This window comes from Ptychodera flava, assembly GCF_041260155.1.
Source record: "Ptychodera flava strain L36383 chromosome 23 unlocalized genomic scaffold, AS_Pfla_20210202 Scaffold_23__1_contigs__length_28996876_pilon, whole genome shotgun sequence".
Lineage (NCBI taxonomy): Eukaryota > Metazoa > Hemichordata > Enteropneusta > Ptychoderidae > Ptychodera > Ptychodera flava.
The window spans coordinates 4,575,009-4,600,496 of record NW_027248277.1 but is presented as its reverse complement, the minus strand read 5'-3'; the positions used below and the strand labels follow the sequence as shown (position 1 = coordinate 4,600,496).

General features: G+C 36.0%; 1 protein-coding gene across 2 annotated transcripts; it reads right to left on the bottom strand.

The window, feature by feature from the left end:
• Positions 1–56: 56 nt before the first annotated feature.
• Positions 57–23,662, bottom strand: LOC139124021 (origin recognition complex subunit 4-like). 2 transcript variants are annotated; one of them, XM_070690154.1, is made up of 11 exons: positions 23,331–23,662; positions 15,591–15,681; positions 14,044–14,205; positions 12,476–12,524; positions 11,712–11,860; positions 7,405–7,578; positions 6,685–6,771; positions 2,727–2,835; positions 2,138–2,233; positions 1,183–1,250; positions 57–779 (listed from the first exon to the last, which is right to left on the bottom strand). In XM_070690154.1, exons 1-11 carry the CDS (start codon positions 23,459–23,461, stop codon positions 597–599), a joined length of 1,299 nt encoding a protein of 432 aa, XP_070546255.1. In that variant the 5' UTR covers positions 23,462–23,662; the 3' UTR covers positions 57–596. The 2 variants fall into 2 exon arrangements, with proteins under 2 accessions (XP_070546255.1, XP_070546256.1); XM_070690155.1 differs by lacking the exon at positions 2,138–2,233 and having other exon boundaries at positions 462–779; positions 23,331–23,655.
• Positions 23,663–25,488: the final 1,826 nt, after the last annotated feature.

The window sequence follows — 25,488 nt, the reverse complement described above, 5'->3', positions numbered from 1 at the left end:
GCTCCTGACATGTGTATTGGTCAGAGGTGATGAATGAATTAATTCAAAGAAAGCAGTTTTTGAATAAATATGAAAGCATTTTATTCAGTAACAAAATACAGCGTCTACTTTGACAGTACAATTTCTCAGCATTAATATCAAACTTGCCAGCAAAATGCCAGGGTATTTCCCATTTGAATATATTATGTTGAACAGATACCAAATGTGGGGATTACAACCCAAGTAATGCTAACTTTTGATGATAATTTCGCCATTTTTATTTGAATGTGAACCATAATTCCTTGTTCTTCTCCCCAAAGAATGTTGATATACACAGTATCCAGCTTGTCAACTCAGCCCCTATGGTTGTAAACTGCATTGTTATTGTTGAAAAGTGACTTCTGGTCCAGACTACAATTCAAATGTAAACAATAAAAATGCATTTTACACATTTGAAGGATAAGTTGACAGGCTAAATAGTGGGTGTTTCAACATTCCTTAGGGAGTAGAATAAGAAGTTGCAATTGATTTATAAAATAAAAATAATGAAAAAAATCATCGAAAGTTAGCATTACTGGGGCTTTAACATTCAAATAACTTATGGTTCATTTGCATAATTAGGCATGCACTTCCTGTGTGTTCCATTGTTTAACTTCTGTTGGACAGTTTGGATATTTCTGCAATGCATCGTTGATCTGTGTGGCATCCACTAGTAAGGTCATAGGTCGATACTCTTTCTGTGACCTTTGACCTCCATCTGCTGGCTTCAACAACTCCAGAGCTTGTAAATGTTCAAATGCCTTAAAGAGGAGATATAACTTGAATTAATTTATATCTTCAGTTACAAAAAATTATCTTTAAATTTCTTCTGACAAATTCCCTGAAAAAGATCATTTTTAATTTGCTTTATGATTTCAACTTATTTTTCAATAATCAACATTTCATGGAATGATGACTTCAAGACAGTAATATCTACTGTTCTAATTTAACAATCTATCAAAATCAAAGAAATCTTGCAAAAGTATACAGAGTTGTTTTAACTTAAACAAAATTTATGTTCATTCAAAGCAAACTTAATGTTTGCCAGAGGAGGTACAATATGCATAAACATGAGTTATTAACAGAATTATTAACAGTAGTAACAATAGCATTTCATAAAATGCACACACACATGAAAACTTCTTTAAACTAATGTTCACTTACTTTCAGCACAACTGGTTTTTCATAGCACTGTATTGAATGGCCTTTCCTTTGAACAAATTTCTGATATTCTGTAAATAAACAGAGTAAGGTTTAGCGAATAAATAGTCGTAAATTCTTCATTTTTTGTTTTCTATAATTGGTGATTATTTGCTATTAGTTTTCTAGGAATGATTCATTTATTTATTTGTTTGTTGTCACTGATATCTTTCTGAAATTACTCACTTTCATCAGGAAACTTATAAAACTGACTGACTTCAAAAATATGTCAAAGAAATCTAGGATAACTGTACTTATTAGCGTCTTTTGACTGAGTTGAATTTTGTTGAATGTCTGTTATATGTCCGTAAGTTGAAAAGAAGTCAAACACTAATGTACAACACAGCTAGCAATAGTAAGTGTAGATTTCATATTTCAAAAAGTATGCATGTATTTGCAGATTATTGATAGTCATTGGACAAATGAATAGACCTTAAAGGAGAGTGATACTTAGGCCAAAGTAATTAAATTCTTTGTTTTGCATCCATTCTAAATGGGAAAAGGTACACGTCTAAGCGGCTGAAAAACACACACAAGAAAATTAACACAATGTAATTTGATTGCAGCAAATACAAAATTGTAACAAAATTTTAGTTCAGAAAAGCAAAGCGGTTATGTCCTAAAATTTCCTATTCAAATACACTGTGTGTGTTTTTCATGAAAACCTTCAAAACCTAGGCGGATGGGGATGCAAAACAAAGAATTTAATTACTTTGGCCTTATTGATTTGGACAGTGTCTGCATTGAAAATTGGGTCTGAAATCAACTAACTGTGACCTGTCCACCCCTGGTTTGCAATGAACAGGTCCAAAATCACCCCTGATAACAATGGGTGAGGGCCAAACCATTGTGGTGAAAGTGACAACCTGATAACTGTTGGTGAGTGAAACTACTTGGAAGAAAGATGACTTTAACAAACCATTATAAACCATCTCAAAGTTGACAGGATCTCCATCATACAGAATAGTTAGTTGTTTCATTGCTATGATCAGACACAACTCAAGGACAGACACTCCTGCAAGGTGATACAAAATTGAAAAGAAAGTACTTAATCAAATTTTGTAGTGTTGTTTTCTCTTCCACAAAATATGTTGGTAAAAATACGATGAAAGAGAACAACAAAATGTACTGGATCTTTGTCGGTGTGTCAATAAAGGTTCTGCATGAGTATGTAATATTGCAGTGGCACCCCACTATTATACAACTAGTGTCTCTTAAAGTGAGCAATTCAAAGGATCTTAGGTCAAAGGTCACCAAGGTTTTACACCAAAACCACAATGATCACATGATGGTCGTCATTCTAATTGTCTAGTAGACAACTTTGTGGTACTATAGTTGTACAATAAAGTGTCTACTGGAAAAAGCAAGCTGGAACGGGGACAACCTTCTCTGCTTTGATGCTGATTTATGGACCACTGGTACAGTGAACAGAGCTACTCATCCTTGCAAACATAAAATTCAAAATAAAAAATATCATAGAATGTGAAAGATTGGACTATTTTACTCACCATGTAACATAGCAGCTTTGGAGTCCATTGTCAAGTATTGGCTGGATTCTAAAAAATCTGTACTCTCCAATTGGCAGTGGTCTGGTGTCAATTTACAAACTGGAAGAAGCTGCAACAATAACAAAATTATATCCATGAATGAACAAAACAATGGTCTATGAAGTCTTCTCTCACTCAAAACATACACCTATTTCAACATCACTGACATGATATGGAAATCTAATCAATATCAGCCACACAACTATTTTATGATTGCTGGATCTCTGTTGTACAGATGTTCACAACAAATGTAAATTGCAATTATTAAAGTGGCCTGCAGACACCGACATTGCAAACTTCACAAAGCCTTGTGTCAGTGATACAATGCTGTACGCTGTAAATTTCACTGTTTGGCAAGTGTGCAAAAACAATTTTGTCTTGTACTGACTCTATTTATTATATAAATGTTACTCACATTTTAATAGATATATTCTGGTTCTACACAGAGATTTTACCTTTTTTTAGCTCCCATATAATATGCATATGTATATATGCAAATGGGAGGTATTCGTATAAGGTGGAAAAATGTCGTCTGTATGTATGTATGTATGTATGTATGTATGTATGTATGTATGTATGTCCGTCCACATCAAAAACTCCTAAACCGTAGCACCTACTGTCTTAGTATTTGGTGTACAGGTGCACTTAGGGGTGGAGATGTGAATTTGTTCAAATGAACATGTCAGTGCCAAAAATATGCAAATGAGGGGAAAAAAGGAAAAATCCTGCAAATGGCTAAAACTCAGTAAGCAGTGGTCAGATTTGGTTGAAACTTGGTATGCAGATTTTTTTAGGTATTCTAAAGTATGTGTGCAAAAATTGGGATGAAATTTGCATGTTTGTATTTTTAGGGTATTTTTTCCGTTTTTAGTCAAAAAATCTTGTTCTCTGAAATCGCTCATCTGATTGCTATGAAACTTCATATTCATGTTCCTCAGAATGACCTCAGTCATGCTTGTGCAAATTGTATTGATATTGTCATATTTGTAATTTTGGGGCAATTTTCATAATTTTTGATAAAAAAATTTTTTATCCAAAAACTACTGATTTGATAGCTTTGATATTTGGTATACAGGTATCTAAGATTAATCCCAATATAATGTATTGAAGGTATGTTGAAACTGGCAATTTTTTTATTTTGGGCAATTTTTGCCTTTTTTTGGTCAAAAAATTTTTCTCCTAAAACGTGTGATCTGGTAGCTTTGATATCTAGTGTACAGGTTCCTAGGGTTTATGTTAATTTGATATATTTAAAATTAGGATGAAATCTGCAATTTTGTATTTTGGGGGGCAATTTTTCTCATTTTTGGTCAAAAAATTTGTTTCTCAAAATTTACCAGTCTGATTGCTTTGATATTTAGTAAACAGGTTCTTAGGGTTTTTGTTAATAAGATATATTGAAATTAAGTTGAAATCTGGAATTTTGAATTTTTGGGGCAACTTTGCGAAACTTTCAGTTTACTGGGATATCTTTCATTTTGTATTTTAAGATTTTTTTTGGTAATTTTATACCTACTGGAACTAAGAGTATATAAGTGGTGATTTAGTAAGCTATGTGGTGATTTAGTAAGCATTTGATATGGTAAACTGTATTTGGTGTTGAAATGCAGTAAAAAATCCTGGCAGATTTTGAAAAAATTCCAAACAAATAAATAAAAAATTCAGCCAGAGAAGGTTTGACAAAACGAAAAGATGGGAGAGTGGGGAAAAAAGAATGTACAATGGATCGGATAAAAAAGATACTGTAATGTACCTCATCGATCTTCCAGACACCGTCCCTTATCAAATGGTCCACCCTGATGTATTTTGTGCGCAATTAACCGTGCAGTGTATTTTAGTTTAAGATGTCAAGTTAGGTAAGGATTTGAAAGGGATGGTCAAGTTCACAGTTTAATTTTATCTCGTTTCATCATCCTTGTGTAATTGGTTAAGTTTGTAAGTTGTTCCAGATGTTGATGCACCAGCTGTTCTGGAAGAAAACAATGTTTACTTTTCCGTGTAGGGTTTCTGAGTTGATGATTATATGTTGAAATTTCTCCATGTATCTGGTGTATAGGCAAAGTGTAAACATTGGTTGCATGTTATGTATTTCAGTCTTTGTCAAATATTGTAAATGAAAAATCAAGAACAGTTTACTGTGTACTTGTAAAAGATAACATATTTGTCAATACATAAACTGCCTTGCAGATTGATTTTTTTTAAAGATTATCACAGGAGTAGAAAAGGAAAAGAAACTAATCAACTAATCAAATTGCTGTAACATATTCACTCTCAGTGCCTGTATAGGTCTATACTTAACTATTTTATCATAACATTCAGCTGTTCGTTATCTCCATGAGCCAAGGCACACTTGGGGTCAATGTCATCACTCTGTGCCAGTCTGTGTATGTCAGTCTGTCTGTATATGTATGTCCATGTTTCATACAATTGTTGACTTGTTTTGATAACTATATGGGAGCGAACAGTGATGTTGTCACTATTTTTTAATTTTACTCACACAAGTATTCTATGCCATTTTGAGTGATTTCAACCAAAATGTCAACAAAATCTTTGACGTCAGATTGTCTTGCAAGGAAATTTACTTTATTAGATACCATTTCAGTGAAAAACAAAAGGATATGACACCTCTATAAAACTCTTACAGACTAGAACAAACTCGATCCCTGGGATGGAGTCCCCTACCTTTAAAGGCCTTATGGCAATCCCTTGGATCACCTTTGTTGTAGTCTGTAAGAGGATTATGGAGGTGTGATTGCCTTTTGTTTTCCATTTAAATTGTAATCTCAGAGTTCGCGTTTACGCAAAAATCGTGCGTATTTACGCATTGAAATTGACTCTCTACGCATTTTTCATTGTTATGTGTTTTCTATACGCAAAGGAAAACACGAAAGCACTCCCAAAGACTGTGCTTAGGCGACAACCAGACGAAATTCGTTGCAACACATTTCTGTCAATCACTCATTTTGTGTGGAAAGTTTCGGATTCTCTGGGCATGTCTGAAAAATCGGCATCGTAGTTCACACGTTATCACGTTAGGCACATTATCATGTCAGCTGTGCCTATGAATTACTTTGCTAATTTTCAGGCAAGCGATAGTTTCTGAAACTTATGAAACAAAGTGAGTGATTGACAGAAATGTTGCGACAAATTATATAAATGCCAACCGTGCATGATCATCGCATCTCGCTGTTCCCAAATTTTGATCAAGCACATATGCAGCATGGTGTCGGAGCAGACAAATCTGTTTTCTTTCAACTTTGCTCTACGAGTCAGTGAGAAAAAAGATTCATTGGTAGAGCTCGTCGGAATCCCGATAAATTCTGAACACTGCAGAAGTGTCTGGATAAGCTGCCATACCTCTAACTTTTGGGTTGCCCGATGTGTTTTGACGGTCGCATGTATACCCTTCGCTGTTACGTTTCAACATTGTTCAAGTTGTTTGTTAAACTGTTTTCATTAAAATAATGATACATCGTACAATCCGAATATGTAGTGTAGGTTTATTCAACAGCACATTGTATTTTGCAGTCAGTTTTTTCATCAATCGAGTGCGGAAGTGAAATTACGCACTCAAATCCAGCCATTACGCAATTTTAGCAGACTTATGCGTATGCTGTACGCGATGAGAAAAAAGTGACCGCGAACACTTGAATCTGGTGGGTAAACTTTCTGATGAGACAACTCAACGCCAACGCAGGCCTTTACACTTGTAACATTTTACTTGTAGATTTTGTATATAGCAGAGACGCATCCGTATAAACAAGTAACAAAGACATCCATATCACAGAGGTGTCCTGACAATACAGATGTCCTGATTATACGAGTATCCTGATTATAAAGGTGACCTGATTACAGAGGTTTCCTAAACACAGAGGTGTCCAAAAAGGACAGGTTTTAGGATACTATTGACTTTTCTCACCAGAAATGACTTCAAAGCTCTGATGTTTTTATCAGAGTGATAGAGTCTCTGCAAGACATCAACTGTCATTGTCTCCTCTGACAATTCCTGCAAAGAAAGAAAACAAAGAGATAATGTCAAGCCTTCCTCACCATTTCAAGTCCAATACTATCATCAAAAATGATATGCCTGCACAACTATTTGTCATTCAATGAAACAGGAAAAAAATAAATACAAGTTTTTTGAAAATTGCTTTTTGTTTTTGATAGCAAAACCCACTGATGCCTTTTGAAAGTCATGTCTGCAGTGAGACTGTTCAATTGTGACAGTGCGTATGTCATGATTTCCACATTGTTAAATGCAGCAGTTATGTTATGTGCAGTAACTTATTTAACATTAACATGGTATACAGCTATCCTACTGGGATTCTTCTCAATACGTTGACTCAGCAACATGAGATGATTTTTAGCACCTAATTGAAATTAAACATGATATGACCCTTTTCACTGATTGGTTTATGACATCACATGACTTGCTTCAATTAGTGTGCCTTCACTATGATTGGTTCATGACATCACATGACCTGCCTCCATGATGTGACCTTTCTTTATGATTTGTTCATAACAACACACAATTTCCATATGATGTGACACTCTTTTGCAATTGGCTCAAAATATCACATGACTTGCCTCCTTCATCTACCTCTTCTCTGTGATTGGTTCATGATATCACATGACTTACCTTCACATGTTGATTCCATTGCTGCATAAATTTTCTCTCTGGAAATGTTTTTGGAAGACTAAGAATTTCAACAAAGACTTCTTTGTACTCTTCAAATGTAAGTGAACTGAAGATGTGAATTTGTCGATGTGAGAAACGTGATTTCACCCTCTTTTCAAGTAACTCAATGACATCCTGTAAGAAATCAAGCCAAAGTACTTTGTTGTATTTTTCAGAAATAAAGCAATAAATCAAATAAATAGGACACAAAAGTTCAGTTGTCAAAACCTGTCATGTGATTTACTCCTTGAATATATGTGTCTTGCCTGGCTTTACCAAGCAAAGGTTGATCAGACCTTAACCCTTTTAAAACCATGGTTTGGTCTAAACTTATTGTTAACAATGGTGAGTGTGGACCTGTCTATGTGGAATAGGGGGTGAACAGGTTTAGTATTTTTAAAGATTCGTGATCTTCTCGACCAACGTACCACGGAGAAACTTGTTCATGCCTTCATTACATCACGTTTGGATTACTGCCAACAGTCTTCTTTTTGGTCTTCCGAATTTTGAAATACGTAAACTCCAGGCTATTCAAAATTCAGCCGCCCGGCTTGTTAGCAGAAAGAAGAAAAGGGACCACATAACACCAGTACTACAAAATTTACATTGGCTTCCAGTCCAGAAACGAATTGATTTTAAAATTCTTTGTTTCACTTACAAAATTCTAACAGGCCAAGCCCCCGACTCCAGTCTAGTGGTGCGATCATTTTGCATCAGCCTGTTTGCAACACGGCTTTTTATGGCAATAGAGCCTTTCTGTATGTGCTCCCCATTTGTGGAATGCTTTACCATTTGAGATAAGGCTTGCTAATTCTTTTAACAATTTTAGAAGTCAGTTAAAAACTTATCTTTTTAGATCATTTTATTCCTAGACACTTTTTAAAATTTTACCTTTTTGCATTTTATGGTGTTTTCTCGTAATTTTTATTTATAATTTACCTCTTTTTTTAGTGTTGTGTAAAGCGCATTGAGATTTTTACAATGTAATGCGCTCTATAAGAAATAAATATTATTATTATTATTATTATTGTTGAGTTCACTCCTGTATCTCTGCACATCAAAGCAAGACAGATATCATTCTAATATGATGACGAGATCAGTTTTGTGAATATGTATGACATCACAGAGTGAGAGATGTTGAATGTGAAACAAGTGATATCATAAAATTATTGGTCTTCAAGGCTATGCCCACATTCCACATTGTATTCAAATGCCAAATACAATTGTATCAACAACTGTTTGTATTTAAGAACGTCCAACAATTTCTCTGCTGTTGTGACACCATTCTGACAAGTGTTACCAATAAAACTTTAAAATAAAATAGCGTCAATGACACTGTAGCTCCCATCCTGGACTATTTAGTGTTTGTTCTCTGGTCAGATATTTGAACATGTGTGAAAGGAGAAAGTGCATGAAGTGAAAATACTTAAATGAAATGTACTGGAGACAGTGAAATATGTTTAATGTAATTATTCAGAATATAAAATGGAAAAAATACAGAATGAGATATATCGAATACTGTGATACAACCATTAACTCAACAAGTCATTTACAATGACATAGTCCCCACTTGTAATAGTATTAGTCTTGATGGGGCAGGAAAATATGGTCATTAAGAAGTATCACTGGAGTGTATATGTTGAGATCTATGGGCACATAGGTCTATGTCGTTGTTCCCAATTTGAAACACATGTGTCATGTCTAAGTTATGGTTCTAAATCGGGAAAAAAGATCAGACCTCGAGCAGTATATTGGCCAGCCAAGAAATACATATGCGCATTATAAATGAGGTACAAGATGTGACATCTTAAGGTCTAATATCCTATCAAAATTGGAGGGTATAGAACTTGTGGTTACTGAAATATGCATATAGATGTATAATCAAGGTCAAAGGTCATCGAGGTCACATGACATTTTGAAAAAAAAAATTATATTGCTAATTAATCCCTATATGCCAAAAAATCAGATCTCTAGCTCTATTCGCTTGCCCAGAATTAGATGTGTACATAATTAATGAGGTAAAGCGGTGTGTTGTCATAAGGTCTCCCATCCTACTAAATACAAAGGACATAACACTTATTTATTGACATAAACATATATTTTAGGTAAAAGGTCATCGAGGTCACATGACATTTGGTCAAATAATTTCTCTCCTATAGTTATCCCTATATACCAAAAATCAGACATCCAGCTCTATTGGCTCGCTCAGAATGAGATATGTGCATAATTATTAAGGTACAGTATGTGGCGTCATAAGGTGTCCAATCATACCAAACATGAAGGGTGTAGCACTTGTGGTTACCGAGTTATGGAAAAATATGTATATTTGAGGTCAAAGGTCACCAAGGTCACTTGACATTTTGTCAAAAAAATTGTTTTGCTAAGTTATCCTACATACCAAAAATCAGACCTCTAGCTCAATTGGCTCGCTCAAAATTAGATATATGCATAATTAATGAGGTACAATATGTTGCGTCATAAGGTGTCCCATCATACCATACATGAAGGCTGTAGCACTTGTGGTTACTGAGTTATGGACAAATATGTATATTTGAGGTCAAAGGTCACCGAGGTCACGTGACATTTTGTCAAAAAAATTGTTTTGCTAAGTTATCCCTATATACCAAACATCAGACCTCTAGCTCTATTGGCTCGCTCAAAATTAGATATGTGCATAATTAATGAGGTACAATATGTGGCGTCATAAGGTGTCCCATCATACCATACATGAAGGCTGTAGCACTTGTGGTTACTGAGTTATGGACAAATATGTATATTTGAGGTCAAAGGTCACCGAGGTCACGTGACATTTTGTCAAAAAAATTGTTTTGCTAAGTTATCCCTATATACCAAAAATCAGACCTCTAGCTCTATTGGCTCGCTCAAAATTAGATATGCACATAATTAATGAGGTACAATATGTTGCGTCATAAGGTGTCCCATCATACCATACATGAAGGCTGTAGCACTTGTGGTTACTGAGTTATGGACAAATATGTATATTTGAGATCAAAGGTCATCAAGGTCACATGACATTTTGTCAAAATATCCGAGATATATGCGTGAACGGATGGACTTACGGATGGACGAACAGACGGACATGACCCAATCTATAAGCTCACTGGACTTCATCTGTGGGGACTAAAAATTGTGTCACTGCATCCTTTTTGCAATATGAATACGATGAGAAACTAATTTTTATTTTTCGTGGCCTTATACATGGGAGTCTATGGAGATCTGCCTTATACATGGGAGTCTATGGACATGTAAACTAAAAATATGCAAATTTCACCACGATTTGCCCAAATTTGGGAAAGGTCACTCCTGTGCACTTCCATACCAAGTTTCAAATCAATCGGACTTGTGGTTTCAGAGCAGGAGATTTTTTGACCAAAAATGGGAGAAAATTACAAAAAAATTCATGAAAAATAGCAAGTCCAAGATACTGACCCAAGATGTGCACAATCATTTCATGTCAGCCCAAAGTACTTACATGCTAATTTTTCATGTAATCTGCTCAGTGGTTATTGAGTTTTTTCAATTTTGACTGTTTTTACATTTTTTCACTTAATTTGCATATTTTGGCAATGACATCTTCATTTGAACAAAATCTCATCTACAGCCCATCATCCATGTACACACCAAATATCAAGATGAAATGTACAGCGGTTTTGGAGTTTTGATGTTGACGGACAGACATACAGACATACAGACATACAGACATACAGACGTACAGACATACAGACATACATACATACAGACATTTCCCTAGCCTATAAGAATAGCTTCCATTGCCATATATACATATGGCTATGGGAGCTAAAAAAAGTATATCAGTGTTTTATGACCAATTTTGAAATGATCATCTCACTAAAAAGTCCAATAAAGGTATACCGGTATTTTGAAACCTTTACAATCCTATTAAACATGAAATCTTTAATAAGAGTGACTTACCAGTCTACAAGTGAGTCCACTGACAGCAATGGTGTCTGAGCTGACTGGTTGATATCAAACTTTATCAGAGTGACTTACCAGTCTGCAAGTGAGTCCACTGACAGCAATGGATGTCTGAGCTGACTGGGCGATATCAAACTTTATTGGAGTGACTTACCAGCTTACAAGAGAGTCTAATGACAGCAATGGGTGTCTGAGCTGACTGGGCGATATCAAATTTATCACAGTGAGTTACCAGCCTATAAGTGAGTCCAATGACTGCAATGGGTGTCTGAGCTGACTGGATGATATCAAACTTTATCGGAGTGACTTACCAGTCTACAAGTGAGTCCGATAACAGCAATGGGTGTCTGGGCTGACTGGGAGATATCGAACAGATTGTACAACAATGTCTGGTTTTTATGATGTGCAAACAGATCAAATTCATCCAACACAAAAAGGATTGGCTGCGATGTCTTGTCACCTGCAACACAGAAAAATCATTCCAATTTGGTGAAAATTGAAATGAAGCCGTTGAAATTACTACATGCAAATGCCTTAGTGTTACATATGTGACCAATTTGATCACAAAATGAGTTCACTGGCAAAGATGAATCCCTGCATAGTGACAAGGGAAATAATTCAGCAACATTACTATGGTCAAATGTTTTTTATTACAATTAGCGGCAATATTTGGTGTATTTTTCCTCATTTTATTTCTATCTCAGATAGTTATCCTAAAATTACAAATGAACAAACTGCATCCCAATTTCAACAAATTAACGTCAGGGAAAAACTGGTCTGTGACATTTACACTTACGGATGTGTCTGTTTTTGAGTTGTGGTGCTGTACTCATGAATATTCATACCAACTTAGAAAATGCAGAAATCACTGTTGATTGTGTCAAGCATCAAAGCAGAATCTTACATATTGAATCCTACACTGGCGCTGAGCTGGAAACAAACTATTGCTGGGCACAGTAACAAAATTGAATTTTAGTTTCCCTTTCAAATCCATGAGAGATTTATATGGTCAAATCTGTACTCAACTGAAGGAGAGGTGATTATCAGACATCACAAAGAGACAACTACTACTGACCACTTTTCAATGCCTCCAGAAGAAACGCCAGTGTTGCTGCAAATGAACCCTGTGAAATTATAAAATGAAAGATTTCAGAAACGATGTACATAACAAGTATGCAGGTGGCAGCCCAGGTGGGGTTGTGTACGTGTGGGAGGGGAGGGGAGAAAGGGTGAAAAATGTCTACTGGATATGGAACAGTCTGAAGTTAGACAAATAAGATAACATAAAATACTGTTTCTCTACAGAAGATGTCACATGATCACTCTGCCTTTGATCATTTGTCTTCATTATACGTTGTCTAAAATTATGCTACTGTCAATGCACACATGTATACTGGTACCACTATACATATACAGAACATGTATACAGCTACCACCATACAATACCAGTACCACTGTACATGTATACTGGTACCACTGTACAATATCAGTACCACTGTACATGTATACTGGTACCACTATACAATTCCAGTACCACTGTACATGTATACTGGTACCACTATACAATATCAGTACCATTGTACATGTATACTGGTACCACTATACAATACCAGTACCACTGGACATGTATACTGCTGGTACCACTATACAATACCAGTACCACTGGACATGTATAATGGTACCACTATACAATACCAGTACCACTGTACATGTATACTGGTACCACCATACAAAACCAGTACCACTGTACATGTATACTGGTACCACTATACAATACCAGTACCACTGTACATGTATACTGGTACCACTATACAATACCAGTACCACTGTACATGTATACTGGTACCACTATACAATACCAGTACCACTGGACATGTATACTGGTACCACTATACGATACCAGTACCACTGTACATGTATACTGGTACCACTATACAATACCAGTACCACTGTACATGTATACTGGTACCACTATACGATACCAGTACCACTGTACATATATACTGGTACCACTATACAATACCAGTACCACTGTACATGTATACTGGTACCACTATACAATACCAGTACCACTGTACATGTATACTGGTACCACTATACAATACCAGTACCACTGTACATGTATAATGGTACCACTATACAATACCAGTACCACTGTACATGTATACTGGTACCACTATACAATACCAGTACCACTGTACATATATACTGGTACCACTATACAATACCAGTACCACTGTACATATATACTGGTACCACTATACAATACCAGTACCACTGTACATGTATACTGGTACCACTATACAATACCAGTACCGCTGTACATGTATACTGGTACCACTATACAATACCAGTACCACTGTACATGTATACTGGTACCACTATACAATACCAGTACCACCATACATATATACTGGTACCACTATACAAGCATAATAACTCTTATTCTGCCAGACCTAATCAACACAGATATAATGTGAGGCTGTCAATATAATGTTGAAATTTTAAACAAATTTTCAGTATATTGTAAACTTATTTGATACACCGAATGGAACATAAGGTTCATTCTACCTGCATGGCAACACAATTTATAATTTTTGTCTTTGACCTAAGTCCAGTAACCTCAGCAATGCTATCACTTACAAAGACTTTATCTCCAAGGGTATTTTCCAGTTGTAGCTGTCTTGTAATTTCCTTGAGAGCAATCCTATCATCTGTCTGAAGTAAACCATTCAAGTTGACTTGTAATAAATTCTCCTTGGCTATTTTGTCTGATTTCACTTCATCCAGTACACTCTGTAACAGCTACAAGCAAATCAAATCCATATCATTCACTAGATTTCTGTAAGTGTACTCTTTACACCCCTACATTCCATTATATGGATTGAACCATGATGTTACAAACAAAACAATCAAACCATTACATTCATGGGAATGGATTAAATTTCTCAATTTAAATTAATAACAAATAGTTAAATTTATTGAATTCAAAGTAGATTTTATTCTTGAAATAAAATCCAAGTGAATAATTTATTCATTGCAATATTACATTTTACAGACTATGTTGACACTGGTATTTTACTCAGAAGAAACAGCTTGTCGTAGAGGGCGCACTAGTCACAACATCACTTCATGTCACTCTGTTCATGCAAAGCAAACCAAACTCTAGAAAAATCATTTTACCAATACAATTTGGAATAAACCCTTTAGTTTACTGTTCACAGTTGGATAAACATACAGACCACTGGGAAGACAAAACTAAATTAATTGTTGATCACCAGTTGTGTTAAGCCAGAGGTAATAATGTAAGGAACTCAATTTTTTTTATTCTGGCTGATTAATTTGACATTTTTCACTCAAAATAGGTGAAATGTTTAATAATACTGTCATTCATGTATTTTTTGTTTAAGGTAGAACGCACCTCGGGGACAGACATTCGGACTCTCAAACTTTTACAATTCTCTTCTGATATACCTCTTGTGGGGATTCATTTTAAAGCTCTCAGTGTAAAAAAACTTTTTACCGGCTTAGTTTTTCGAAATTCCAAAATTTTTATCTTTCTCCATAGAGTTAACACATGGATGGCGGCCATTTTGCATTTCAAATATCGGTAAATCTTGGGTTATTTGTTTCTCTAGTACCAAAATTTGCACGGTGCCCCCGATTTTTATTCTAGATTTTGAAAAGAATGGTTGAAAAGTTTCATTAACGAAGGTTTTATCAAAACTTTAGGTCTTTCACTTTCGAGGAGCATAATAACTTTATCACAAAATTTTCTTGTTTGCCCTTACAATATCAATATTGTTATTGGGTGGTAAGCTGGTGAAAAACATATCAACAGATAATATCTTAGAATTCTAAACTTCAATTTGCAAAGTTTCTTATAGAACCCCTGAATCAGAACACCCCCCCCCTTAATTTTCAACCAGAGGATGACATTCCCCCCCCCCCTCTTTTTGGAGAGCAACAGTGAGATAACATTGATGGTGAACCAACCATAATGTGATAATGAAGATATTAGTAAACTTTTCTAAATGTGCAAATGTCTATCACTTTGCCCAGAACTATTGTCAAAAGCAGTCTAAATATCAGTATTTTCCTGATTCGGAGGGAGGGGGGTATTTTCTCCCATTTTGTCTGCTGAATGCTACTGTCTTTGGTCTACTGAAAAGAAATTATTCCCATCTTACCATTGTTTTACCACTGCCTCTGGGACCAATCACTAAAGCTGAGTTGCTTTCCCCCATGGAAACACACCTTCTCATAAGATCTAAAAGATGTCTAAAATGAAACAAAACTTAGTTTCATCAGATCTTTTCACCAATTTGCAAAAATGTGTGCATAAAGTTATAGTTCTAGTCCTTTTATCATAAAAGCACTGCGGCCCTACTAATTACTGCCCGTGACTGCCCGTAGCTGCCTGAGGACTGCCCAAGAACTGACTGAGGACTGCCAGAGTAAAAAGTAGTTCAAATTTCACCAATTTTAATACTAAGCCAATAGGTTCAACTTATATCATGCCAGGCTAACCAAATTATCATTGATTTGGCGTTCACCTGATGTTTTCTCTAGTTGTTTTGAAACTCAGAAGATGCTGGATTGTCGACTAGAAAGACGTCCCCAGCTTGCTTGTGAGATCATACCATTGATTGTGAGATCATACCATACAGTGCAAGGGGTGTTAGGCTGTCCAGCTGAATGCATGTGGCTAGGATATCATACAACCTCTTGCACTGAATGATATGATCTCACTATCAATAGGCATCAGTGTTCTCCCAGGATCAAGCAAAAGCGTAGCGGCTAATTTGCATAATCATTTGCATATCATTAATTTATATTTGCATATGGATGTAAGCTTGCACATGCACCCACGCATTCATGTACACTCACAACAAAATGCAATGGTAACATACAAGTATGCAATTTGAACATCATGGAAACTCTTTATTACACTTAATAAATCATCACAGTATAGTACAATTGCAAATAAAATCGAAGATTCAAACAGTAACAGCAAGTTCAGATTGAAAGCAAGAAATGGTTCGTCAGACTCTGATTGGAGTTTCATTAATATATATATTGCTGATAACATTGTCAAAAATTGCCAACAAAGAGGAAAATTCATAAGTTTAAGCTTTACACAAGAAATGTAATGAGTTTTATATCATTTTTGCACGACAACACCGCGAATAATGTTTCATCACGGGGATCAATTTCAACCAGCCGCCCCCCCCCCCCCCCGCGTAACTACCAGTGCCACTGAACATCGTCGTTCGATTCTTGATTTTAAAAATACCACCAAGATGATCACAAGACTTGAACTAAGTACGACTAGAATCACTCGAAAATCAGTGTAAAATCTTTCAGAGAACGTGTCAGAGTGGAACCACACGCGACGCCAGAATCAATGTCAACACGTTATAAACACGTCGGCCAACATGGCCGCCGCCATATTGGAATTTATGCAATGTGAACTCGATCGCGATCGTGATCGTACTCGGACAAAAAAAAAGATTATCGTTGTAAAATCATAATCAACCTCACTAGTCAACTGCTTCTTTTGTTTCTTTTGCGGTCCATTTCGTTGATCAAAGCATGGGAATGTGATCACAGGCCCCGCTAGTGCTACACCGCCTAACTCTGTGAATACTTGTCCTCGATGTATACCGACTAAAGGTCTTTGTTGGTCGTAATAGTCGTTGTAGAATGAAAACTTGTGAACAACCCAGCCGATTCTTCTATTGTTTTAACGTTCCTCTCAACACTTACGGACAAGTTATCGGACGCATACCATACTTCACACCTTCCACTCTTTCACCAGGTTGAAAGTTGCAGTGAGCGCTATGTGTAGACAATGCATGCAACAGCTGGTAGCTACGCAGAGCGCTAGCGTGTGAACTAAAGGATGGCGGGAATATTTTAAAGCGTAGCGGGGAGAATCAAAGCGTAGCGGGAGAATCAAAGCGTAGCGGGGAGAGGCGAAAGCGTAGCGGGACCGCTACGCTAAAATGGCCTGGGGAGAACACTGGGCATTTTCGTCACGTGACTCACTGTGTAGAAAGCACCGGACTGAGCTGAAATTTCAAGTTTATTTCCTTGTATTAAAAAAACAGAATCTCGTATTTGAAATCTATCAAAACAGTATTCTTTAATGATTATTCAAGATTATACTCACAAAATTTTGATCCAAAACAAAAATGGTAAGTTTATCGCTGGCGAGTAAAGCGATCGATGCACTTCAAATGCGGTGACTCGCACTGTGACCCCAACTTTCTGTTTACACGATAAATGATATCTCGCGTCTGATTGGTCGGCGCCAAAAATGGGTAGGCTATACTATTCTGTAGTGGGGTTAGACAGCTAGATTAGCCTTCGCCCTTCATGTTGATGGGTGCAACGTCAAAATCCGACGAAAAATGACAAAGTTACGTAAAAATCAATGTTTTGCCGCAAATCTTACCTGAAACATATAATTTTACAAAATCATTGTACCTCATAGTAGTTTTATGGTTTAATCAGCTATGTAATTGTGTAGTTTGAAAACTCATTTGTGTCCTTGCGTGAAAGCTACGGACACTTTTTTTCCATGGTGCGGTCAACTTCTGGACATAGCGCCAGCCAGTGGCAGAAAGCTGCACCTTTGGCTTTGCTTGGATTGTGACGGATGACGGAAAGCAAAGTCGATTTCTCGTTGAAACCAGTACGTTTTGACAGAAAATGTCACAAGCATAAATCAGAATACCTTGATTTATTAAAAAAGTGAACATTTAATGTGTTTCAAGCTAAAATAATAGTTTTAATGTAACTTTTATCGATGTGTCAGGATGTGTTTACCTCTGAGTTTATGACCTGACGGTGACCTAGTTTCATCTGCATTGTAAGAATTTCGGGTTTTAACTTCAAAGGTGCAGAAATTTAAGGAATTAGAGGTGATTTTGAGTCATATAGTCATTTCTTTCAATGTTTAAATAAAATTTAGATATTTTTAAAAATAAATTTCTAGTAAAAACAAGTCATCGTTGATGACACAGTCCCCACTTGTTAATGGGTATTTGATTACAGGTCCTCAGAGAGGATAGAGTCCTCTTCATTAGGTCTGTGATAAAATACTTTTGAATGAATTCGCTTGATACATGTCTGAGTTATGGTTCAGGACATGAAAAAATCGTAACAAAATGGTCGCACAGTGGCCATATTGGATCGCATCACAAAACAAATTGATGTGCATAGCTATGACATAGGTCAATGTCCTTGTACCAACTTTGAATAAAATCGGTTGAGATATGCCTGAGTTATGGCTCTGTACATGAAAAAATCGTAATAAAATGGCCGCACAGCGCCATTTTGGATCGTATCACAAAACAAATTGCCGTGCACAGCTATGACATTTGTCAATAAGCTTGTACCAACTTTGAATAAAATCGGTTGAAACGTGCCTGAGTAATGGCTCTTTACATGAAAAAATCGTAATAAAATGGACGCCTGGCGGCCATATTGGATTGTATCACAAAACAAATTGACGTGCATATCTATGACATTGGTCAATGTCCTTGAACCAACTCTGAATAAAATCGGTCGAAACATGCCTGAGTAATGGCTCGTACATGAAAAAATCGTAATAAAATGGCCGCCTGGCGGCCATATTGGATCGTATCACAAAACAAATTGACGTGCACAGCTATGACATTGGTCGATGTCCTTGTACCAACTTTGAATAAAATCGGTTGGAACATGCCTGAGTTATGGCTCTGTACATGAAAAAATCGTAATAAAATGGCCGCCTGGCGGCCATATTGGATCGTATCACAAAACAAATTGACGTGCATATCTATGACATTGGTCGATGTCCTTGTACCAACTTTGAATAAAATCGGTTGGAACATGCCTGAGTTATGGCTCTGTACATGAAAAAATCGTAATAAAATGGCCGCCTGGCGGCCATATTGGATCGTATCACAAAACAAATTGACGTGCATCTGTATGACATATGAAGTAATCCTTGTACCAAGTTTGAATGAAATCGCTCCAGGCATCTCAGAGATATCTGCGTGAACGGACGGACGGACGGACGCACGCACGGACGCACGCACGCACGGACATGACCAAACCTATAAGTCCCCCCGGACGGTGTCCGTGGGGACTAATAATGTTTCATTTCATTGTAAAAATATTGATTTTGCAAAAGGAATTTGTGGATTTAATCAGATGTGGTTAAGGCTTTTCGTTTTGTTTTTATCATATTCTTTAAAGTTTCACGGAGGTCTGATAACTGTATCTTAAGAATACTTCCCGTCGGTAATAAGTTTGGCAATTGCAAAGGAAGTCATACTTATAACTGGAATAACTGGGCGTAGTCATTATTTGTTCCATGTTTGTCAGAAATCAATGAATTTATTAGATGTGAGTAGTGTATAAAATGCAACTACATATTCATGATGGAGTAATGGGCAATGAAAATTACTTTAATAGAATATACATTATCCAGGCTTGACACGCACTTTGAAGGAAAACTGCATGTTATTGTATGTCTCAAATTGACTGTTACATTTAAAATACAAAAATGTGTCTTCAGGCGTTGCCATGACAATAGGATACTTCATGTGTGACATTCATCCAGGGAAATTTGCTTTCCAATCGGATTATCCACAGTTTAAAAATCAAACACTACTTTGAGTAATATGCTAATAAAAAAACACATAATTGTTTATATTATTAATGATATTGTTGATTGGAAATTGTGCAGTTGCCATGGTTACTGCAACATATTTTTCTTTTAATTAACCCCAAACTCAATAGCATTATTCTGTGGACCCATGACAAATGTCACACACGTTTCATTTGATATTATCAACATGTAAGAGTATAAAAACATGCAATTATTGTCTTTTGTTTTTATTGCCAAGAACTCATTACCATGGAAACAGGTGACTTTTGCAAAAAAATGGTACCACACCGAAGAACTTATCACAGTCTCTAGACTGTCCAAATTCAAGTGATTTGCTTCGGTCAATGCAGAGATATTTGAATTTTTAAGTAGAAATTCCTTCATAATAGGTGCTAATTGGGGTCATTTCAAATAATACATTACAATAGGATCCTATGGTGCTCTCTTTTCAAATCAATCGATCAAATTTTGGAAACATTTTGTCTTCTAATTTCTATAATTCTAGTCCGATTTTGATGAAACAAAAAGATTTCTGCCAGTTACAGTACTACCTATCTGGATGTAACTGTTTTAGAGGCTGTATCACACTAGATAATTTTGGCTGAAAATCCCTGGTGACGTCCTCCAAATCCAGTGCCTTCTGAGTTCCAAAACAGCTCGAGAAAACATCAGGTTAACACCAAATCAATTAATTTATGGTTGGCTGGGCATGATATAAGTTGAACCTATTGGCTAAGTGTTAAAATTGGCAAAATTAAAAATGGCCTGCTTTTTCCTCGGGCAGTCCTCGGGCAGTCACGGGCACTAGTATTAGTAGGACCAAAAGCAATGAAGATGACAGTGTTCAGTTATTAAACTAGTATGATCTGAACCCAAACTCAGAGGTTTTCAAGTATTGTAGTTGAAAGGATGTTATACTAATAAAAAATAGTGACAACATCACTGTTCGCTCCCATATAGTTATCAAAACAAGTCAACAATTGTATGAAACATGGACATACATATACAGACAGACTGACATACACAGACTGGCACAGAGTGATGACATTGACCCCAAGTGTGCCTTGGCCCATGGAGAGTGATAAAGATATAACAAACAGCTGAATGTAATGATAAAATAGTTAAGTATAGGCTTATACAGGCACTGAGAGTGAATATGTTACAGCAATTTGATTAGTTTCTTTTCCTTTTCTACTTCTGTGATAATATTTAAGACAATCAATCTGCAAGGCAGTTTATGTATTGACAAATATGTTATCTTTTACAAGCACACAGTAAACTGTTCTTGATTTTTCATTGACAATATTTGACATAGACTGAAATACATGAGATGCAACCAATGTTTACACTTTGCCCATACACCAGATACATGGAGAAATTTCAACATACAATCATCAACTCAGAAACCCTACAGGAAAAAATAAACATTGTTTTCTTCCAGAACAGCTGGTACATCCACATCTGGAACAACTTACAAACCAATTACACAAGGATGATGACACAAGAGATAAAGTTAAACTGTGGTGAACTTGACTATTCCTTTCAAATCCTTACCTAACTTGACGTCTTAAACTAAAATACACTGCATGGTTAATTGTGCACAAAAATACATCGGGGTGGACCATATCGATGAGGTACATTATCTTTTTTATCCGATCCATTGTACATTCTTTTTTCCCCACTCTCTCACCTTTTCTTTTTGTCAAACCTTCTCTGGCTGAATTTTTTTATTGGCATTTGTTTGGCAATTTTTCAAAATCCGCCAGAATTTTTTTACCGCATTTCAACACCAAATACAGTTTACTATATCAAATGCTTACTAAATCACATTATATACTCTTAGTTCCAGTAGGTATAAAATTACCAAAAAAATCTTTAAAATACAAAATGAAAGATATCCCAGTAAAACTAAGTTTCGCAAAGTTGTCCAAAAAATTCAAAATTCCGGATTTCAATTTAATTTCAATATATCTATATTAACAAAAACCCTAAGGACCGGTTTACTAAATATCAAAGCGATCAGACTGGTAAATTTGAGAAACAAATTTTTTGACCAAAAATGAGAAAATTGCCCCCCAAAATACAAAATTGCAGATTTCATCCTAATTTTAAATATATCTAATTAACATAAACCCTAGGAACCTGTACACTAGATATCAAAGCTACCAGATCAGAAGTTTTGGAGAAAAATTTTTTGACCAAAAAAGGCAAAAATTGCCCCAAAAATAAAAAAAAATTGCCAGTTTCAACATACCTTCAATACATTATATTAAGATTAATCTTAAATACCTGTATACCAAATACATGTATCAAAGCTATCAAATCAGCAGTTTTTGGATTAAAAAATTTTTTATCAAAAATGGGAAAATTGCCCCAAAATTACAAATATGACAATATCATACAATTTGTACAAGCATGACTGAGGTCATTCTGAGGAACATGAATATTAAGTTTCATAGCAATCACACCAGCGATTTCAGAGAACAAGATTTTTTGACTAAAAACGGAAAAAATACCCTAAAAATACAAACATGCAAATTTCATCCCAATTTTTGCACACATAATTTAGAATACCTAAAGAAATCTGCATACAAAGTTTCAACCAAATCTGACCAATGCTTACTGAGTTTTAGCCATTTGTAGGATTTTTCCTTTTTTCCCCCTCATTTGCATATTTTTGGCACTGACATGTTCATTTGAACAAATTCACATCTCCACCCCTAGGTGCACCTGTACACCAAATACTAGGACAGTAGGTGCTACGGTTTAGGAGTTTTTGATCCGGACGGACTAACAGACATACATACATACTTACATACATACACACAGACGCCATTTTTCCACCTTATACGAATACCTCCCATTTGCATATATACATATGCATATATGGGAGCGTAAAAATCAAAATGATTTTATTAAGTAATATAAATTTCATAATTACGGATCACTTCAGTCACGCCTAACAAGAATGTGTCTACGTTATGCAGTTCTGTAGCAAACAACTTTCCGTTACGACTCTGAGTGGTGGGAAAAGTGGGCCTTTCCTCACCACCTAAACATCGCCGGGAAAGGTATGGGCTGCAGCACGTTTGTGGAGGGACCGTGGCTGCAGGCAGGGTGAGCTGTGGAATGAAATACTGTGGGGCGAGTCAAAATGTCGATGGATGGATCGACCCATGGCATGGCCAGGCTGGCCACATCCATCGTTTGATTTTGAATAAACGTACAAGTAAATCACAAAGATAAGACACAACAAAATACGAACCTCCTCTGGCTGTCAAGGCCATACACTTGCGTTTGAACGGACTTCTGAGAAAGTCTCTCTCTCAAAATCCGCTGGACTTCAGGAAGACACTCATCTTCAGCAAGTTTGACGATGGACTTCCTCCGCAACATGACGAACTCTCCAGACGATTGGCTAAGTTGAACACCTTATGTAGCAAGTCGGAATATTTTGTAAGTATTATAAAAAGTATCATATATCCAAAAGTTCTTCACCAATCTTACAAATAGTAGTGCCACAGGTACAATTCATAACTGTACGGATACGGTGTTCTCAAGAAATTCAACGAGGCCGCCATGCCATCGTACACCCGTCTGAAGTTATTCTCAGTCTCAAATTCGTCCGTAAAAATTGTTGGTGACCTATATTAAAACTATTTGTAAACGCACAAAAACATGATAGCAAATATTTCAATTTTGAATTTTCAATGAACGTAAGAATGATTTCAGCTACATTACTTTCATTTTTCATATTTCTTTTTAATTCTTGAGCGTTCCGTGGTTTGCAAGCGCCGCACAGCCAGCCCGTGGGTTCAGCAACTTCTGTCTGGCGCCCTCTTAAGTTATATTTTGGGAGATGTCAGTAAGACGTCTAAACGGATTCAATTAATGTCACGTCATTCAAGGCAAATAAATAATTTTCCAAGTTAAAGGAAAAACAAGAGGATCAAAATAACAATAGGGTCATCTTGAACCACTGTTTAATAGTGGTGGTACAAGCACAGACATATTCTGGTTTTTGCCAATCACGTGCTCTGCGGTACACATACCCCAGTACAAGTATCTGACAAACTTTTCAGCAGTGTTTTGTAATGAGTATTACTCATCAGTGTCATTTCAGCATGACTTTGGTGAATTTCAACATTCTATGCTACAACAATCTACATCAAAATTGGACATGCAACGCTTTTTAAACATAATTTCCTATATTTCATGAAATTCATCAACTTACATAAAATGCTAACATGTTTTTCAATGACAAATAAACATTACCAAAATTAAATGGAAACTGCTATCCGTATCTGTATGACAGGCAACATCAATTAAGATTTCATAGCAAAAGCTATGTTTCAATGAATATTCAATCTTGTCTGCCTGCAAGCAGTTGAGGTTGTGAACATTTCACCAGTACTGCAATAATGTTTCTAAATTCAAGTAATAAACAGTAACACAAAATTCATGAAAAAGCCAAAAAAGAGCAACTTTTTCCCTTTTGACACCTGTGTTAGTGCGCCCTCTATCAAGCAATTGTGGTTCATGGTCACTTTCTACCAGTTGCCTCTTTCATTGAGGTGCTTTACCTATCTGCTCCTGTATCATGCAATCATGTACTTCATTTCCTATTGTGACAAATTGTAAAGCACTGTTTTTTTGTTTTTTTCATATTTTTTACTGCTACTTATATTCTTGTTCTCTTGACTTTGTTTTCCTCTGTTGACCATATACGAAGTCCTAAGTACTTGCTACTTTACTGACAAAGAATTGTCTGTTGTGTTTGTTGAAAGCAAGTGAAAGTATGGAAGCCATATTTATTGAGTCAAACAAAAGATATCTTGATGACAACCCTAGCGGTGAAGTCTAAAAAACATATCTTGAGGAGCCTGGCGGAGAAAGTCCTGGTATCAGCTAGATTTTAATAGCGTGTCTGATCACAGTCATCACGGAATCCTCAGGACAATTCTCTGAATATGGGAAAAGTTTATCCAATGTTGAAATCATGTGAAGGAAAATGCTTTTTTAGCTTCTGAAAGAGCAAATTTCTTTTACTTTTTGTTGATCTTTTTGTCTATTGGCAAATTGTCTTAAGAGTTTCAGCACTGATGTACTATCAGCAAATAGAAACAAAAGAAATGTAATTTAGACCACTATATTGTCTTCAGGTTTTTGTCTCATTTATCAGCCACTGTTTCTAAGTTTACTTCCCACAGCAAACGTAACACCCATTACTCAGCTTATCAACACTGACTGTATTGATATGTCTAGTGACTGTGTCAGTGTGTTCTGCATTGCTAACATTTCTAATAATATTCAGATCCGTACTTGAATTCATTTGTCAACCCTAAACTGACCAACCAAGTATTGGGTATTTCAAAATGCTGTATGAGGTTGACCAAGAAACTGTATGTTCTTGATGCATGGAA

Coding starts and splice junctions, on each gene's coding strand:
- LOC139124021 (XM_070690154.1), bottom strand. CDS start 23,461: ATGTTGCGGAGGAAGTCCATCGTCAAACTTGCTGAAGATGAGTGTCTT. Junction 15,682..23,330: donor GGCCTTGACAGCCAGAGGAG/GTTCGTATTTTG, acceptor GTTTCATTTTAG/ACATCTTTTAGATCTTATGA. Junction 780..1,182: donor AAAAACCAGTTGTGCTGAAA/GTAAGTGAACAT, acceptor CTCCTCTTTAAG/GCATTTGAACATTTACAAGC.